The following is a 20360-nucleotide window of genomic DNA, read 5'->3' as shown; positions in this document are numbered from 1 at the left end:
GTGGTTGGACTGTGATTGTTGCAAGGGCACTTTAGTGATTTGAACTTTGTAATTCCTACCTACCACAGTATGTTCTGAGCATTAGCCTACACCATATTTTTCCAGTCAGATTTTTCCTTTCTTGTGATACTATGGTTATACTCATCATATTTCCAAAGTAAGAAGCAGTTATGTTTCAGTGTGTCCATATAAGCGGAAATTATGGTTTATGCCGCGCTTAAAAAATCCACAGAAAACTACCTATTCCTATAATTTACAGTGTTAAATAATATTAATATGTGATACAAATATTTTAAGTGAACAAATTATTCATTTTGCCATTATAATAAAGTTGGTAGAAATGTGAAAATTGTTGTGGAAATCAGTTGTCGCTCAAGTCGACTACAAAACCCACAATGCAATGCTCTCTCTATGAGCTGGCTGGCTACACACAGTAGTGACCTGTCATTCAGGCCAGGTGGAGCAGAGCCCAACCTCCTTTTAGCCCCACCTGTTTAGCTAAAATATATATATATACAGTGGGGCAAAAAAGTATTTAGTCAGCCACCAATTGTGCAAGTTCTCCCACTTAAAAAGATGAGAGAGGCCTGTAATTTTCATCATAGGTACACTTCAACTATGACAGACAAAATGAGAAAAAAAATCCAGAAAATCACATTGTAGGATTTTTAATGAATTTATTTGCAAATTATGGTGGAAAATAAGTATTTGGTCACCTACAAACAAGCAAGATTTTTGTAACTTCTTCTTTAAGAGGCTGCACAATTGGTGGCTGACTAAATACTTTTTTGCCCCACTGTACAGTACCAGTCAAAAGTTTGGACACAGCTACTCATTCCAGGGTTTTTCTTTATTTTTACTATTTTCTACATTGTAGAATAATAGTGAAGACATCAAAACTATGAAATAACATATATGGAATCATGTAGTAACCAAAAATATAATATATTTTATATTTGAGATTCTTCAAATAGCCACCCTCAGAGCTTTGCACACTCTTGGCACTGGACTGTCGTTGAATCAAGTCAACAATCTACTGGCAAATCCTTTTCAATCCTTGTCATATGAAGATAAATAATGAAGAGAAATTATAGATAAAACATGTCATTACTCATCGGCCAATGGACATAAACATTACAGAACAAGCTGGAAATCGCAAATTCAACACTGAGTGGTTTGGAAGCAATCAGTAGCTAACTGCAAGCATTGCAAAGCAATCACTAGCCTGCTATTCAGTGGAGTGGGTGTGTGGTCTAAGTCTGGGTTCAAGGGTCTCTTTTCCAAGCTTAAAAGGATAGAGATTCAACATTGGCCATGCTGTCAATCCAGCATGACGTCTGACACGCTCAAAACAACTGGAAACTCGGAACTGGGAAATCTCAGTCTTCACTGAGTTCAAGACAACTGGGAACTGAAAAAAACAAGCCCTGACTGGGAAAACATGTTTTGAATGGTCATCCAACTCGGAATTGGCAGACTTTTATGACAAAGTTTGATCACAAAATTTGCCCACGAAGGACCACTGTGTCACCTTCCTGTTCAAGTGAGTACAGCACAACAAGATGAGTCGAAAAATGTATTGTATGCTGCTGCAGAAATGATGTAATATGCCAGGGAGATATGTATACTGTAGCTAAGAAAGTAATACTTAGTGTATGTTGTGTAGTAAGCTGTTATTTATAGCCCATGTGCCTCACCCTAATAACTTAGCCTAAGCCTCATTACGCACACCTGGCATTCATCATTACACGCACCTGTGAATCATTATGATGGGGCCGAACACGCTGGGGAGGAGGTACCGTCATTATGATTCACACCTGGACTCCATCGCCTCCTTGATTACCTGCCCTTTATATGTCACTCCCTTTGGTTTCTTCCCCAGTCGTCATTATTGCTGTTTCATGTCGGGGCGCTGTTTGTGTTTCTTGTTTTGTTAATTTATTAATTACATGTATTCACTCCCTGAACTTGCTTCCCGACTCTCAGCCTACATCGTTACAGAATGACGCCTAACCTAAGGGAAGCATCCGGGAGTGTTTTATTTATTTATTTTGGTGGGAATGACATCGGGTCTGGGAGCCACTACAGGCTCTCATGCCTCAGACAGATCGCCAGGCTCCCCTGCTACAGCCGGCTCTTCGGGCTTTCATGCCTTCACTGGATCGCCAGACTCCCCTGCTTCCACCGGCTCGTCTGGCTGCCCTGCCTCAGCCGGATCACCAGGCTCCCCTGCCTCAGCTGGTCTGTCACGTTTGCGCGCCCCAGCCCGCGACAAGTTCCCGTGTATCAGCAGGGGTGACTGGTCCGTTCCTGATCCCCGGTGTTCGTCCCTTTGGTTGGCGTCCTGCGGCTGGAGCCGAACGCGCCGGGGAGGGGGTATCATCACGTATGCTCTCTGGCACTCTAGGTCACCATGCTCCCATGTCTCAACCAGACTGACATGTTTCCCGCGCCTCAGCAGAGGTGACCGGTCCGCTCCCGATTCCCAGGATTGTCATTTTGGTTAGCATCCTGAGTCTGGAGCCGCGCGTCAGGGAGGGGGTACTGTCACGTGTGCTCCCTCTCCGGCCTCTTGGTCACCAGGTTGCTCATTATGGCGCACACCTGTCACCATCGTTACGCGCACCTGCGTGTCATCAGCCTCACCTGGACTCATCACTTCCCTGATTATCTTCTCTATATGTCACTCCCTTTGGTTCCTTCCCCAGGCATCATGGTTTCTGTTTCATGTCTGTGTTTCTTGTTTTTTATTATGTTGCGTTTATTTATTAATATACTCACTCCCTGAACTTGCTTCCCGACTCTCAGCGCACATCGTTACAAGTACCCAATACTCATACTTGAGTAAAAGTAAAGATACCTTAATAGAAAATGACTCAAGTGAAAGTCACTAAAATACTACTTGAGTAAAAGTCTAAAAGTATTTGGTTTTAAATATACTTAAGTACCAAAAGTAAATGTAATTGCTAACATATACTTCAGTATCAAAAGTATAAATTTCACATTACTTATAGTAAGCAAACCAGATGACACAATCTTGTTTTTTAGATTTACGGATAGCCAGGGGCACACTGCAACACTCATAAATAATTAACAAACGAAGCATTTGTGTTTAGTGAGTCCGCCAGATCAGACGCAGAAGGGATGACCAGGTACAGTATGTTTTCTTTATAAGTGTATGAATTGGACCAGTTTTCTGTATAACGAGTACTTTTTGGTATAAGGGAAAATGTATGTGTAACGGTCTTCTTCCTCCTCTGACGAGGAGTAGTAGGAAGGATCGGAGGACCAATGCGCAGCGTGGTAAGTGTCCATATTTTTAATAAAGAAATTGAACACTGAACAAAAACAACAAAGTGAACGAACGAAACCGAAACAGTTCTGTCTGGTGCAGAATACAAACACTCAACAGAAAATAATCACCCACAACTCAAGGGTGAATCAGGGACAACGATTGACAGCTGCCTCTGATTGAGAACCATACCAGGCCAAACAGAAATACCAAATCATAGAAAAAGGATCATAGACAACCCAACCGACTCACACCCTGACCATACTAAAACAAAGACATAACAAAAGAACTAAGGTCAGAACATGACAGTATGGAGTAAAAAGTACATTATTTTCTTTAGGAATGTAGAGAAGTAAAAGTTGTCAAATATAAATAGTAAAGCACAAATATCCCCCTACACTACTCAAGTAGTACTTTAAAGTATTTTTACTTGAGTGTTTTACACCTCTGAACAAAAGTGTGTACAGATTGAAAACAAAACTTATTAACTGCGAATTCATTGGAACATTCTCTTGCTGTGAGGAACATAGTTGTACCAGATTCTGTATACAAAGTTACAGGTTTTAGATGGAAAGTATGGACTGTAGAGCTAGGGCTGGCACAAATACCAAAGACCAGCATGAAAATAAAATAACCCGCTGTAACTGTAAAAAATAAATAATAATAATTGCGTTTGTTTTTTTGCTAACTGAAGACGGGACAGCTGAGCATTGGTGCAGTTGAGTCCGTTTCTGCGGTAACATGGACTCTTTACAACCTGATGAAACTTTGTTGCTCCTTGCTGAAACAAGCAATATGTTGTAGAAAACTAGTCTTTGGTTGCCTAGGCAATGCCACCTCCCTGCAGCAGCACCACTTGCAGTCAGGAGCGGAGGAGAGGAAAACATTCGATTTTTTGGTGTATTTCTTTTTGCTATTCAAATGATTATAACAGTGATCACGGTCATTTGGCTGACCAATAACCGTCATCCAAAATGATTTTATTCCGCTGTGTATTCATTGAGTAATTTAGTATTTTATTGACTGAGCCTGTCCATACTCTCTATTCCTTTTTGGAAGTTTATTGTGTAATAAATGCATTTTATTCTATCCTGTGTTGTTTTGTCATGGCTGCTGATGTTCTTGTCCCTTTCTAGATCAGGGACTACTGGCTTACATAACTACATTTTGATAACTAAGGATTAGGTTCTCTTCTACAGAGTGGCTGGTTGCCCTCAGTATGTCACTCTGATGGAAATATGGACTATACCTCCTTAGATACTACAACTATTATTGTTTTAGAGGGTCCTCATAATCACTATGCAATAGAGGGGACATAACATTATTAGTGGACAGTAGGAGTATGTCTCCAACCATACTGTGGCATGGACAATATAAGGGCCCTACTGTGTGTGTGTGTGTGTGTGTGTGTGTGTGTGTGTGTGTGTGTGTGTGTGTGTGTGTGTGTGTGTGTGTGTGTGTGTGTGTGTGTGTGTGTGTGTGTGTGTGTGTGTACACAGTGACTGTAGTCTGGGACAGCTGTAGGCCCACTACAGGTAGATAATGAGTGGAGCTCCTGAAGAGTAGTTGTGTGTGCTATTGTGTAAACACAGGAGAAAAGCAAGCAATTAGGCCTGGCCTGTGATCCTACACACATACTATACAGTACAACTATACACACAGACAACACTCCGTCACAGGCAAGAAGACAGGCAAGAAGACAAGAAGGCAATGTCAACTCTCCTTCACAAATATGCACACAGTACTTTCTCTACAGACTACTTAAGTAAACATACAACACACGCACGCACACACACAGCAGGTTTCTCTCTTCTCTCTGGGCTGTTTTTGCTTGAACAGTGAGAGTAATGTAAACAGAGCTGAGCGCTCGTAACCATCTGCCTAATGTCAGTGTGTCCCATATCTGTCTTCTCTTTCTCTCTCTCTCTCTCTCTCTCTTTCTCTCTTTCTCGCTCTCTCTCCTCTCTCTCTCCTTCCGTCTCTCTCTCTCTCTTTTTCTCTCTCTCTCTCTCTCTCTCTCTCTCTCTCTCTCTCTCTTTCTTTTTCTATTTCTCTTTATTTCTCTCTCTCTCCCCCCTCTCTCTCCTACTCCTTCCGTCTCTCTCTCTCTCCCTCACTTCCTTCGTCTGTCCCTCACTCCCTCCGTTTCTCTCTCTCTCGCTCTCTCTCTCTCTCTCACACACTCTCTCTCTCTCTCCCTCACTTCCTTCGTCTCTGTCCCTCACTCCCTCCGTTTCTCTCTCTCTCTCTCTCTCTCTCACACACACACTCTCTCACACACTCTCTCTCTCTCTCTCTCTCTCACTCACTCACTCACTCACTCCACTACCACCACATCCTTCCTCCCCTTAACACCCCCTGTCTCCATGTTATCTGTTGTTGTCCCTTGAATGCTATTCTATTTTCTACACTCACCCCTCCTCCCTCCCCAGTTTATTTCCCCTTCCCTTAGCTCACATATCTTCCTCTCTCTCTTTTTTATTGCTGCTTCTCATTCTATCTGTTTATTTGTCTTTTCTCTTATTCTTCCTGTTTTATTTATTTCCCTCTTCCTTGGTGTAAAACTCTGCATATTCATCTATGCACTTGTTTCTCGGAAAGGTCAGGGAGAGTTCAAAGTTAATTCATGGGCCAGATGTGGATTAAGAGATAAGGGGCTATTAGCTAAACCAAGCCTTCTTCAGTTAATTTCACTCTTTGACGAAATGCACACATATGGGCTAGGTGGAATTTCATCCATTTCTTGTATAATGTTCTTAGGGGGGGAATATTTTAAAGTGTGCAATATAATGGTTGTATGTTTACTGTAAACCTGAAATCATTCCAACCAAGCCTACCTGTGTTACTGTTTCAGCCCAGTAGGAGTCAGGCTTCACCTGCATAATGATGGGGCAATCAACTGTCTATTTCAGGATGATTCAAAGTTTTATAAGGATGATAGAATCACTTTCGTATAAAGTAGAGGGAGAGCATAAGAAAGAAAGAGAGAGTGAGGTTTGGCAGGTATCTAATCTTATACCTCCAAGGAAAGATGTGGTTTAGATAGCGAAGACCATGGTTAACCCTAGCTGGCACATTAGCCCCTTAACTTATTTGCTGTGCTAATTTAGGGTCGCCACATAGGGTGTGACATAACAGTGTTTCCTGTTGGCATGTAGCAAGCCAGTGTTTGTGTCCAAAAACAGCCTCGGGAGGAGTGGAGTGTTTCCACTCTCTCACGCTGCAAACTGTAAACAAGAGGCCATCTTTAAAGTGAACAGCCTCTCGGCGTGTCAGAGGGCAGCGTTTTTTCCCACGCTACAGCTGGGGACACTCCGGGGACAGTGTGACAGGGGAGGTCCCAGAGGCAGGACACAAAAAAGCGTCTGTTTCATTTAAAGTTTAACGAGTTCAGAAAGTAAGATGTTAAACATATGAAGTGGTCAATGGACTGCCATGAGAGGACGGGAGCACAAGGAAAAAATGATCCCACAAACAGGATCATCATGCCTCCACAGGGAAGGTTAATGATTTTCTTGGCGTCTGTGTGCGCGTGTGTGCATGCTTGCACGTGTGTGTGAGTAAAAACATGGATATTGTGTATTTCCATACAAGGTCAGGGGTATGTAATGTATTATAAATGATGTAATTGTACATCTCAGTCCTTGAGGAGAAGTACAATGTGTCATTGGCCACAGTATGACCTGTGAATCTGTGTGTATGCCATCATAGAATTAAAGAGAGGGAGAGATGGGCAGGGAGAGAGACAGAGAGAGCAGAGAAAGCACCATTTCAGTATCAGATTCCATGTGTGTTTCATCACTGTGTTTGATACTGTACATCCCTATCCAGATACCCACAACATGGATCTACGCTGCCCCCTAGCACAGAATGTTTTGGAAAAACCGATGTGGGGTCAAGTCTCTAAATGTCCCCTTTCTTTATCCTCCTCTCTTCTAGCTGAGCGCCAACGTGCTGATATTCCTGTGCACTAACATCATTGGGATCTGTACCCACTACCCTGCTGAGGTGTCTCAGAGACAGGCCTTCCAGGAGACCAGAGGATACATTCAGGCCAGACTGCACCTGCAGAGAGAGAACCAGCAGCAGGTACACCCACACACACATACACTGTGTAAACACCTCCGCTGACTGTCAGGAAGCAGTAATGAAGCAGTAATTTTGAAGGACTTACAGTTGAAGTCAGAAGTTTACATACACTTAGGTTGGAGTCATTAAAACTTGTTTTTCAACCACTCCACAAATTTCTTGTTAACAAACTATAGTTTTGGCAAATCGGTTGGGACATCTACTTTGTCCATGACACAAGTCATTTTTCCAACAATTATTTACAGACAGATTATTTCACCTATAATTCACTGTATCACAATTCCAGTGGGTCAGAAGTTTACATGTGCCTTTAAACAACTTGGAAAATTGGCTTTAGAAGCTTCTGGTAGGCTAATTGAGATCAAATGAGTCAATTGGAGGTGTACCAGTGGATGTATTTCAAGGCCTATCTTCAAACTCAGTACCTCTTTGCTTGACATCATGGGAAAATCAAAAGCAATCAGCCAAGAACTCAGGAAAAAAATGTAGACCTCCACAAGTCTGGTTCATCTTTGGGAGCAATTTCCAAACACCAGAAGGTACCACGTTCATCTGTACAAATAATAGTACGCAAGTATAAATACCATGGGACCACGCAGCTGTCATACCGCTCAGGAAGGAGACGCATTCTGTCTCCTAGAGATGAACGTACTTTGGTGCGACAAGGGCAAATCAATCCCAGAACAACAGCAAAGGACCTTGTGAAGATGCTGGAGGAAACAGGTACAAAAGTATCTATATCCACAGTAAAATGAGTCCTTTATCGACATAACCTGAAAGGCTGCTCAGCAAGGAAGAAGCCACTGCTCCAAAACCGCTATAAAAAAGCCAGACAATAGTTTGCAACTGCACATGGGGACAAAGATCGTACTTTTTGGAGAAATGTAATCTGGTCTGATGAAACAAAAATAGATCTGTTTGGCCATAATGACCATCGTTGTGTTTAGAGGAAAAAGGGGGAGGTTTGCAAGCCGAAGACCACCATCCCAACCATGCAGCATGGGGGTGGCAGCAGCATGTTGTGGGGGTGATTTGCTGCAGGAGGGACTGGTGCACTTCACAAAATAGATGGCATCATAAGGAAGTAAAATTATGTGGATATATTGAAGCAACATCTCAAGACATGAGTCAGGAAGTTAAAGCTTGGTCGCAAATGGGTCTTCCAAATGGACAATGACCCCAAGCATATATCCAAAGTTGTGGCAAAATGGCTTAAGGACAAGAAAATCAAGGTATTGGAGTGGCAATCACAGAGCAATCACAGAGCACTGACCTCAATCCTGTAGACCATTTGTGGGCAGAACTGAAAAAGTGTGTGCAGGCAAGGAGGCCAACAAACCTGATTCAGTTACACCAGCCCTGTCAGGAGGAATGGGCCAAAATTCACCAAACTTATTGTGGGAAGCTTGTGGAAGGCTCCCCGAAATGTTTGATCCAAGTTAAACAATATAAAGGCAATGCTACCCAATACTAATTGAGTGTATGTAAACTTCTGACCCACTGGGAATGTGAAGAAAAAAAATAATAGCTGAAATAAATCATTCTCTCTACTATTATTATGAAATTTTCCATTCTTAAAATAATGTGGTGATCCTAACTGACCGGGAATTTTTACTCTGATTAAATGTCAGGAATTGTGAAAAACTGAGTTTAAATGTATTTGGCTAAGGTGTATGTAAACTTCCGACTTCAACTGTATGTATTAAATGCAGATACTAACTAAGCCAGATACTTCTCTCAACACTTCAGGAACGCCTCTTGCTGTCTGTGTTGCCAAGGCATGTTGCCATGGAGATGAAGGCTGACATCAACGCTAAGAAAGAAGACATGATGTTCCATAAGATCTACATCCAGAAACATGACAACGTCAGGTCAGCATAGACACAATCATCCTGGTAACCTCAGTAGCCCTGCCCTGACAACACCACATCAATAACCACAGCATTACTTGAACAAACCAAACTGACAAGAGCTATGACCTCTAAAGGCATCAGCATTATTCAGTTTGGCTGGCGGCTATCCAATGTCAGCTAGGAGAACCGAAGAGTGTGCTTCGCTTGAAAAAAGCGCAATAGAACTGTTTGCCCATTTTGAGACGCCTTAGCCAAAATAATCAGAATTGGTTTAAGGTAATTCAAGAAATCTGTCATTAATTTTGACGTTTTTTGCCAAGGAGATCTTAGTCGCGCAATTTTACATTTAACTAATGTTTGGTGCAATATTTCTCAATGTGCATAAAAACGTGTTGTCCCTCATTGAATGACAACAAATAGGAATCCCTAATGTTGACCAATCACCGAGGAAAGGGCGTAGACTTCAGCCCCGAACTTTGGCTTGCCTCTAGACTAAAATGTGTGTGCCCGAACAGCCGAAAAACCCTCACCGAAGTCCAAAACATACAAAAACGTCACAAAATGTCGTTATAATATGTACACAAACTGTTCCGAACTGTTTCGGCTGGGAAGCATGCAGACGCCTTAACATGTAATACAGTGTTGATGTGTTTTATTTCTTGACCTCATTTAACTGTTATTCAACGGTATCTTTTATCAAATAAAGGCAGGGTACTTGTATATTTATTCAACATTGCACATCAACATTATCATACACACATACTGTATATACACATGCACGCACGCACTCATGCACACACACACACACGCAGACACATACACACACACACACACACGCAGACACATACACACACACACACACACACACGCAGACACACACACACACACACACACACGCAGACACACACACACACACACACACACGCAGACACACACACACGTGCACACACACACACACGCAGACACACACACACAGACACACACGCAGACACACACACACACACACACACACACACCCTTACTCAGGGCTTGGCAGAGAGCGGGCTAATTAACACTAGTAAGGGAATACTTAATTACCAGCAGCCAAGATAAGATAATCCCCAAAGAATGGGAGCTTCAGCCCAGATTCAATTAGAGCACCGACTACACCCCCCCCCCCCTCCCCACACACACACATACACACACACACAGGCAACTAGACGGACATTAAGGCTGTGGACAGACTACCCCAACACATAACAGAAGGAGGAAGGGTCATCCGATTAGTTACTGATCAACCAATCCTGTCTCTTTGTTTCTCTTCAGTATTCTGTTTGCGGACATTGAGGGTTTCACCAGCTTGGCGTCTCAGTGTACGGCTCAGGAGTTGGTCATGACGCTCAACGAGCTCTTTGCCCGCTTCGACAAACTAGCATCTGTAAATAAGAATTTCTCTTCACTCTCTTTTCACCTTTCCCCATTTTCAAATTTTCTCCATTAACTAGTGTATTGCCCTTCAAATTGAATATAATTTGTTCTCTGTCCCTCCCTAACTGCCATAACTGCTTTGTCTCTCTATCTGTAGGAGAACCACTGTCTGCGTATCAAGATCCTGGGGGACTGTTACTACTGTGTGTCTGGGCTGCCTGAGCCCCGCGCTGACCACGCCCACTGCTGTGTGGAGATGGGCGTCGACATGATAGAGGCCATCTCGTGAGTATGAGGAACGTCTGTGTGTGGGGAGATGCCATATTTTCTAGACATGACAAATCATAAAATATATCAAAAGTATTGCTTCAGCCTGTTGGAGTATCATGTGTTTTTTGGAAAAACATTTAACATACATGTTCTTTGTGTAAATGTGCAGGCTGGTGCGTGAAGTGACGGGGGTCAACGTCAACATGCGTGTGGGCATCCATAGCGGCCGTGTGCACTGTGGGGTGCTGGGACTCAGGAAGTGGCAGTTTGACGTGTGGTCCAACGATGTCACACTAGCCAACCACATGGAGGCTGGGGGCAAGGCAGGGTGAGGGAGACACAGACACACACATGTATGCACACATGCACGTGCACACGCAAACACACACATAGACTGACCCTGTGTCCTTCTCCCAGGAGGATCCACATCACCAAAGCCACCCTGCAGTATCTAAATAGGGATTATGAGGTGGAGCCGGGTTTCGGAGGGGAGAGGAACGCCTACTTGAAGGAGAACAGCATTGAGACCTTCCTGGTGCTGGGCTGCAGCCAGAAACGGGTCAGGGACAAAACGACTTCCTACACTTGCTAACCACCACACGTACAGTTGTATGACAGTTTACAGGGCTCTCCAAACACTGGAGAATTGAGGTTGTTCCACGAAGAGTGCCTTTTGCATCTCTTTGATGTTTTAAGCAGACATTGTGCACCAATATTGAATTTTAAAAGCATGTCATATTAAATGAAGTGCCCTTTATTATAGACCACATGGATAATTCAATAAATCTCATTTTTTATATGAATAAAGAATTCAGCATTTTGACATGTCACTCTTTGCACCCCATGTGACTTCTAAGAAGATGTGTTAAAATGTGAAGTTTTTACCATCCCCTAGTTATTTTGTTGCTTTGACAAAGTAATTTCTAAAGATGATTATTTATTTCATGTTATTAGTGATTAATTTACGTCAGTCCCTCATTTTAAGGTCAACCCTGTTATGTGAACTGAACTCTTGTTGCTGAGGAGTATTCCTGTCTGTAATAAAGCCCCTTTGTAGGGAAAACTCATTCTAATTGGCTGGGCCTGGTTCCCCAGTGGGTGGGCCTAAGCCCTCCCAGGTCCACCCATGGCTGCGCCCTTACCAGTCATGTGAAATCTACATATTACGGCCTAATTGATTTTCTTACATGAACAGTAAAATCTTTGAAATTGTTGCATGTCATGTTTATATTTTTGTTCAATATATAGTTCTAGAAAATGTAGAAATGCGCAGTTTTCACATATGTAGACACTGGTTTGGTGCTGGAGATAATGAATATGATGTTGAAAAGTGGCAGAGTTGCCCTTTAACCTATTGAGATGGAGTACTTTCTTTAATGAAGTTCAACATGTGCCCTTTATGACAGAATGTTAAAATTAAATTATTTTTGGACCAAGTTACACTATTCAAAAGGCACTGAATTGGTGGAACAACCCATTGGGTTGTCCATGTTAGCACCCATTTAATCCACTCAAGGGTTTCACCGGTTCAGTTGTCTAACCTTTGTCTCTGTCTGTGCTTTCCTCTGTGTAGAAAGACGAGAAGGCCATGATGGCCAAGATGCAGAGGACGCGGTCCAACTCCAACGAGGGCCTGATGCCTCGCTGGGTGCCCGACACAAGGTTCTCCAGGACCAAGGACTCCAAAGTCTTCAGACAGATGGTGAGACGAGACCTCTCTCTCTCTCTTGGCTCATTTGTGTCTCATCTGTGTCTCTCCTGCTTCTCCCCTATATCTACTTATTGTATCCCAATAGTCTTACCCATAAATGTTACCTCACTTCAGAGTGCTCTGTGTGTCCCACTACCAGCGTTTACCAAACAAGGTCCTGGGGACCCCAAGGGGTGCATGTTTTGATTTTTGCCCTAGCACTACACAGCATATTGAAATATTCAACAAATCATCAAGTATTGATTATTCGAATCAGCTGCGTAGTCATTGGGCAAAAAACAAAACATACATCCCTTGGGGTCCCCAGAACCGAGGTTGGGAAACCCTGTAGTAGTCTCTCCATTATGTTCCCCAGTGTCTACCGATAGTCTCTTCTGTCTTTCCTCTCCTGTCTCCTGAGGGCCAGCTCTTCCCTACAGGGTTTATCTATTGGCTAATCCCTCTTTTTACATCTCTTGTCTGGGTTTCTGTATGTTGGTTAATCCTCATTTTCTTTCTCTTTCTCAGGGGATTGATGAGTCGTCCAGCAAAGACAAGTGAGTAGTTCTTTTTCTGAGGATGTTTGGGATACACACATACACATATACACATATACACACCCACCTAAATACACACCCTGGGAGACAGGCTCACTTGCCAAAAAGCACATTCACACTCTCTCTCTCTCTCTCCCTCTCTCCCTCTCTCTCTCTCTCTCTACCTCCTCCCCCTTTCCAGTCGTGGTGCCCAGGAGGCAATGAACCCTGAAGATGAGGTGGATGAGTTTCTTGGGCGAGCCATCGATGCTCGCAGTATCGACCAGCTGAGGAAAGACCACGTCAAGAAGTTCCTGCTCACCTTCCAGACCTCTAGCCTAGAGAAAAAGGTCTCTGCGTACATCTCCCAGAATACTCTGGGCTTTATTTAGTTCATCCCTGGTGTGTTATGTAGTTCACATTCACAGTTAATGTCTGCTGATGTTTTTTAACGGGTTCTGATCTCTCTCTGGTAGTATTCGAAGAAGGTAGACGATCGCTTTGGGGGTTACGTGGCTTGTACCCTCCTGGTCTTCTGCTTCATCTCCTTCATCCAGATTGTCATATTTCCACAGTGAGTGACACACGCGTACACGCACACGCACACACACACTTACTTTTCTGAGTCCTCCTGTCTGTGTGTCTCCTCCTGCAGCACCCCAGTCATGCTGGGGATCTACATCAGTATCTTCATCATCCTCGCCAACATCCTCTTCATCTGTGCCATATATTCCTGCATTAAGGTAAGACCTCCACAACACACACATTACCTACTGTACACACCCACATGCATTCTGGACACTAAACGTTATTTCCTTTATTCCTCCTCTCTTGTAGCTGTTTCCAGCTGCGATGCAGATCGTTTCAAAGAAGATAGTCCAGTCTCGTACCAACAGTACTCTGGTGGGGGTGTTTACCATCATCCTCGTCTTCATCTCTGCCTTTGTCAACATGGTGAGACTGAACAGATTGACACACACACACCTACAGCAAACATTTCCCCACAAGTTAACATGTTTGTGCATGTCTCCTCGGTTGTAGTTTGCGTGTGACACGGAGAGTTTGGTGGACTGCATTGCCCGGGAGCTAAACATCTCTGTTTCCATGGTGACACCCTGTCTCATCCACAACCTGTCTGTGTCGGTAGATGGGGGTCTAGAGATTTGTCCCAGCCAGGGCCCCTCATGTCCCTTCCCAGAGGTGAGTGGGTGTGTCACCGATGTCAGGTTGTATACTGATGTCTTATATGTTCTTTATAAATAACAGGTTAATCGGATCATCAATCAATCCTCTCTGTCCTTCTCTCCCTCAGTATTTCAGCTACAGTGTGCTGCTGACCCTGCTGGCCTGTTCAGTGTTCCTCCAGATCAGCAGTATAGGGAAGCTGGCCCTCATGCTGCTCATCCAGCTCACCTTCCTGCTGCTGGTGGAGTGGCCACAGGTGGCGCTGTTCGAAAATGCTGACCTCTTTGTCACCTCCAAAGCCCTGTGAGTACTGGGGCTGCGTTCAGGAGGGCACAATGTTGTAGTCATCAATGTTTTCTTTTGACTAAACCATTTTCTTTCTTTTTCTCATCCAGTGATTTCAATGGAACTATTCAATGGCCCAGTTTCAATGAAACTACAGTCGAGTGGTAAGTTTGGATTCAAAGCCTTTCTGAAATCATTATTTTAAATCTGTGTAGGTGTGCATATGACCCATTTTCTCTTTCTCTGATCCACTCTCTCTCTGCAGTTTGGTTTGTTTCTTGGATTTCTTTCTAACTGTGCCTCTCTGACCTTTCTTTCTAACTGTCTCTCTGCAGCCCGTTCAGTGTGACCAAAGTATCTCTGAGAGTCATGACTCCTGTGATTCTCACTGTGTTTGTGCTGGCGCTCTACCTCCATGCCCAGCAGGTGGAGTCCACTTCACGCCTCGACTTCCTCTGGAAGCTACAGGTACCATGGGCCTACAGAGGGGCACTCCTCTACCTTGACTACAGCAGAACATAGTGTAGTATAAGATGTCCCCACCTATCTTAACCTTTTTCCCTCATGTCCTCCTTCCAGGCCACAGAGGAGAAGGAGGAGATGGAGGAGCTTCAGGCCTACAACCGCCGTCTCCTCCACAACATCCTGCCCAAGGACGTGGCGGCTCACTTCCTGGCGCGTGAGCGCCGTAACGACGAGCTCTACTACCAGTCCTGTGAGTGTGTGGCCGTCATGTTCGCCTCCATTTCCAACTTCTCTGAGTTCTATGTGGAGCTGGAGGCCAACAATGAGGGAGTGGAATGTCTTAGGCTGCTCAACGAGATCATCGCCGACTTTGACGAGGTAAAGAGGGAGGGGGGAGAGGAGAGGAGATGGTAGATTATGGAATTGTGGACTCTTAGCGTCATTGTGAATTCCGTGTCTTTTGCCCTTTGGTGCATTTTCAGTACAGTCATCGTTGGCCTCATGCATTTAAAATAGGATACATTTTTGGTCAAACTCAAACCTGAGGCTTTGTGTTTTGTCCTACTCTCAGATCATCAGTGAGGAGAAGTTTCGTCAGCTGGAGAAGATCAAGACTATTGGCAGCACCTACATGGCCGCCTCGGGTCTCAATGATTCCACCTACGACCGTGAGGGCCGCTCCCACATCACGGCTCTGGCCGACTACGCCATGAGACTGAGGGAACAGATGAAGTACATCAATGAGCATTCCTTCAACAACTTCCAGATGAAGATAGGTGAGTCTGAAAAAGCTCAACAAAGCTTTAAACAAGCTGAGGTTAAATAATATCACATGAAGTTCTGAAACACAGACCGGATTGAGTGGGATAGGAACCCGTGTTGCAGACCAGAGAGAGTGTTGGTTAATAGGAAACAGAGTAGAATATGGTTGGATGCATGAGTTTGGTATGAATAACCGCTATGTTTATGAATCTATGATCTGTCTCTCTTTTTTCAGGTCTGAATATTGGGCCAGTGGTCGCAGGGGTGATTGGAGCACGGAAGCCCCAGTACGATATATGGGGGAACACGGTCAACGTAGCCAGTCGCATGGACAGCACAGGAGTCCCAGACCGCATTCAGGTATGGAGGATGTCAATCAGTTAACACTCAGTAGGTCATACTCTGTTCCTAATAAGCATAGTGTATGCCGGTCGAAAATGCAAATTTTTCCACTCTCCTCAGGTTACCACGGACCTCCACCAGGTGCTTTCAGATATAGGATATGTTCTGGAGTGCCGTGGGGTCGTTAAAGTCAAGGGCAAAGGGGAAATGACGACCTACTTCCTGAATGATGGACCGCCCAATAGTTAGCAGCCGTGGCAGCACTAGCCGGGACCATTCCCGCGTCAGCACTACTGAGGGAGGACTTGCACCGCGAGCTAGCGGCTAACAACTAGCGATGCCATCACTTGAAACCCGAGCCAAGAGAAAAGACTTTGAGACTCCAGGACTTGAGAAGGAAAATATTCTTATGTGGCCGCCATGTTTTGGCGCCCGCACACATGGAAGGACAAGTGTTTTTCTCATGTCTAGCCTTTCTCTCAGGCTACTTTAAAGATGCAAAGTCTGTTTATTTAAAACAACGCCTTTAGCCTGTGTCAAAAAAAGAAAAAGGCTGTACATAAGGCTACTTTTTATTTGACATCATTTTCTGTGATTGTTTTGTTTTTTTTCATGATTTTTTTTCAGCAGAATTATGAAACAGGTACTCATGTTTTATTTCTGGGTTACTTATTTATTTTAATCTTGATGTTTTGTGCAAAAATTCCTTTATGAAAAAGTCTGAATACATACGTGCACAAATATCCAGTTTATTACACGTTTATAAGTGTGTATGTACATGCATATTTGTGTGTATGAATATGTGTATAAATTGAAGGAAAATATTGACCAAAGACCAAAGTATTTACGAAAAACAAGGCAAGACATGTCTGTTATGTTCTCGCAAAAGTCTGCAATGATCACCAACTCAATCTGTTGCACGGTAGTACCCTCAGTCTTTTTAGTACAGTGCTGGCAAATGCTATTAATCAATATGGGCAAAATGTGTAACAACTTTCATTTGGTTTATCAATCAGCCAGCAAAGAGGTCCAGTACAGTTGATCATCTATGACATCTATATGATTACTCTGCCTCCATCTCTAAAATTATTATTATGTTATTTAAGATGAAATAGAGGCTGGTAGCCTTTTTTAAGTCCTGGGGAGAGGGTTCAACCTGTTGGTTCAACAAAATAAGAGGAAATAGGATGGCCCCCCCCCCTCCTCCTCAACCCTTGTCAAATTTGTTCCCCCCACCATGGCTCAGTCCAGCTATAACAGTTTGAGCACCCAAGGCACAGTTGTATACGGCAAAGGCATACTGTCAACTGCTCCACCCCTTTCAAATGTGTCCCTTTCCATATGTTTTGCAAATGGAAATGAAAGGACTCAAAACTAAAAAAAGATGTTCCAGAACCAGAGGGGAAAGCCTGAGCATTAAATACAGTGGTACCGGACAGCCGCCTAAGATGTTCCAGAACCAGAGGGGAAAGCCTGGGCATTAAATACAGTGGTACCGGACAGCCGCCTAAGATGTTCCAGAACCAGAGGGGAAAGCCTGGGCATTAAATACAGTGGTACCGGACAGCCGCCTAAGATGTTCCAGAACCAGAGGGGAAAGCCTGGGCATTAAATACAGTGGTACCGGACAGCCGCCTAAGATGTTCCAGAACCAGAGGGGAAAGCCTGGGCATTAAATACAGTGGTACCGGACAGCCGCCTAAGATGTTCCAGAACCAGAGGGGAAAGCCTGGGCATTAAATACAGTGGTACCGGACAGCCGCCTAAGATGTTCCAGAACCAGAGTGGAAAGCCTGGGCATTAAATACAGTGGTACCGGACAGCCGCCTAAGATGTTCCAGAACCAGGGGGGAAAGCCTGGGCATTAAATACAGTGGTACCGGACAGCCGCCTAAGATGTTCCAGAACCAGAGGGGAAAGCCTGGGCATTAAATACAGTGGTACCGGACAGCCGCCTAAGATGTTCCAGAACCAGAGGGGAAAGCCTGGGCATTAAATACAGTGGTACCGGACAGCCGCCTAAGATGTTCCAGAACCAGAGGGGAAAGCCTGGGCATTAAATACAGTGGTACCGGACAGCCGCCTAAGATGTTCCAGAACCAGAGGGGAAAGCCTGGGCATTAAATACAGTGGTACCGGACAGCCGCCTAAGATGTTCCAGAACCAGAGGGGAAAGCCTGGGCATTAAATACAGTGGTACCGGACAGCCGCCTAAGATGTTCCAGAACCAGAGGGGAAAGCCTGGGCATTAAATACAGTGGTACCGGACAGCCGCCTAAGTTTGAATCGCTAACGAGTATTTTCTAAAGAAAGAAGGAAATAAATATATATATATATATTAGGCTGAATACTGTGCTTTGTAATCTTGAAGGGGCATAACTATTTTCACTGTGAGGTTTTTATGATACTTCAAACTGCTTTTTTGCCTAACTTAACTGCTTTAAAGCATGTCTGAATGTGGTATCCTGTTTTCGATTCTGTTTGTTTTAACGTTGAGGATTTTTTTTTTATCACCTCTGTATTCATAATTTGTATTAACCTTATGGTTGTTGTTATTATGATGAATTATTACGCTTATTATGATGATTCCATTCCAACGATAAGGATCAAAGGGCAGAACGCTTTCTTGTAAAATGCCAGACGTAAAAGCTCAAGCTCAATGGTACCAACTGATCAACTGCAGCCAACTACAGTATTTCAAACACTGGCCCTAGATTTGATCACACATACTCATTAGATGTCGCTTTTCCACAGATATACAGATTGTACACTGTAGCTTTTCATTGAGCAAACACTACTGCAGGACTAAGCTCAGTCAGGTTATGCACTGATCCCATCCCTATCAGATTTCAGGGCCCTCCTCAGAGAGACAGAACACAATCAGCAGTGTGAGCAGTATTAGAACTCTGTCTTAATTGAACAAGCCACTGGAGAATACAGTGGGAAGAGGAACTGAGTTTCACAGAGGCAGAGAAATCTAGGGAAGGATAGACAGCCTGTGAAAGCTAATGGAAATAAATTACTGACCTTAGCATTGACTCAACACTGACTTTATTTTGATAATTTTGACTTTCCCATAACATCATCATAACACACTTGACTATGGACACTAAAAGTTGATAATGTTCGTCCCAAAGCAAGCTAATGTTATTGGCCCCTTCCCGTGTAGTGATGTTTGGCCTTGAGCGTGTGGGACCGCCGTGGAAAAGTAAAGGTCTTGGGGTCAATAAATGACTGAGGTTGTGCCCAATCGAGAGTGATTAACATAGAAATAGAATACATAGAATGGACGTGGTTAGTAAGATGATGCACGTTCTATTCTATTTCTATGGGCTGTCTTGTCTTTGGGTTGGGTGGCTGTTAATGGTTGACTCTTGGGATGTTTTTAGGGCACAGATGAGGGGAGGAGGGTCGTCCCAGAACTACTGAAAGTGTGTTTTGCTCAAGCCTGATGAATCCGGCCCCCTTCTTTTTGTTTTCTACCCCTGTGTTGAAGGAGTTCAGAAGGCACCGTTTTTCCTGAAGTGAAGGACAAAAAGAGTTTAGGACTATGACAGACAAAATAACATTTCCCCTTGAAAAATTGTTTAAAATAAAAACAATGGCTGTTTTATGTGGTGTTGATTGCTGTTAATGTGTACTGCTTTCTTTACCTGTTGTAAAAACTAGGATTACCATTGGCTGATTGTCATTGAGCAGATGCTGACCAATGAAATTATTAGGTGAGAGCAAGCAGTCCCAGATACCCAATACATTTCATACATGAGAGGATTCATCTCTTTGTCTCTCCCTGCACTATCATGAAGGAGTTACAGTGCTCAATGTACAGACAGACGCCAGGTAGCTACAGCCACATCCTCTGAATTGTTCAAGCCCGCCATTGAGACTGGTGTGTGTGCTCAGTGCTGACTGACTCACTCAATGACCCTGTAATCAGAAACAGCATTGTTTCTCAGGTAGAGTGCCACTCTCACAGATCATTACATTTACATAGAAACTCCAGGAGTTTACACACGCATATTGGGAAGGGACAAGCAAGTTAAAGCACACTGCATACAGTACAAGAGCACAGGGAAGGAGCCTACAAGATGAGGGAGGAGTTGGGGTGGAGATTGGGTAAATGTGATGGATAACTGGTTATGCTGCCAAAAGTGTACTGACAGAAAGCAAGTGATATCTGGCAA

At 43.8% G+C, this 20360-nt stretch overlaps 1 protein-coding gene across 1 annotated transcript in view; it reads left to right on the top strand.

The window, feature by feature from the left end:
* LOC139368758 (adenylate cyclase type 6-like) overlaps positions 1–19776 on the top strand; it is a 44302-nt gene extending 24526 nt beyond the window's left edge. The window contains exons 4-23 of the mRNA XM_071108074.1: positions 7232–7381; positions 9131–9252; positions 10540–10651; positions 10799–10926; positions 11081–11239; positions 11329–11470; positions 12485–12613; positions 13130–13158; positions 13340–13487; positions 13614–13711; positions 13793–13880; positions 13975–14091; positions 14179–14337; positions 14450–14625; positions 14718–14771; positions 14943–15075; positions 15187–15450; positions 15644–15848; positions 16070–16194; positions 16297–19776. Of these exons, the coding sequence (XP_070964175.1) occupies positions 7232–7381; positions 9131–9252; positions 10540–10651; positions 10799–10926; positions 11081–11239; positions 11329–11470; positions 12485–12613; positions 13130–13158; positions 13340–13487; positions 13614–13711; positions 13793–13880; positions 13975–14091; positions 14179–14337; positions 14450–14625; positions 14718–14771; positions 14943–15075; positions 15187–15450; positions 15644–15848; positions 16070–16194; positions 16297–16425 (2667 nt within the window). The 3' untranslated portion in view covers positions 16426–19776. The remainder of the gene's footprint in view (positions 1–7231; positions 7382–9130; positions 9253–10539; positions 10652–10798; positions 10927–11080; positions 11240–11328; positions 11471–12484; positions 12614–13129; positions 13159–13339; positions 13488–13613; positions 13712–13792; positions 13881–13974; positions 14092–14178; positions 14338–14449; positions 14626–14717; positions 14772–14942; positions 15076–15186; positions 15451–15643; positions 15849–16069; positions 16195–16296) is intronic.
* Positions 19777–20360: the final 584 nt, after the last annotated feature.

Source organism: Oncorhynchus clarkii, chromosome 16 (genome assembly GCF_045791955.1).
Source record: "Oncorhynchus clarkii lewisi isolate Uvic-CL-2024 chromosome 16, UVic_Ocla_1.0, whole genome shotgun sequence".
NCBI lineage: Eukaryota > Metazoa > Chordata > Actinopteri > Salmoniformes > Salmonidae > Oncorhynchus > Oncorhynchus clarkii.
This window is presented reverse-complemented; position numbering and strand designations above follow the sequence as displayed.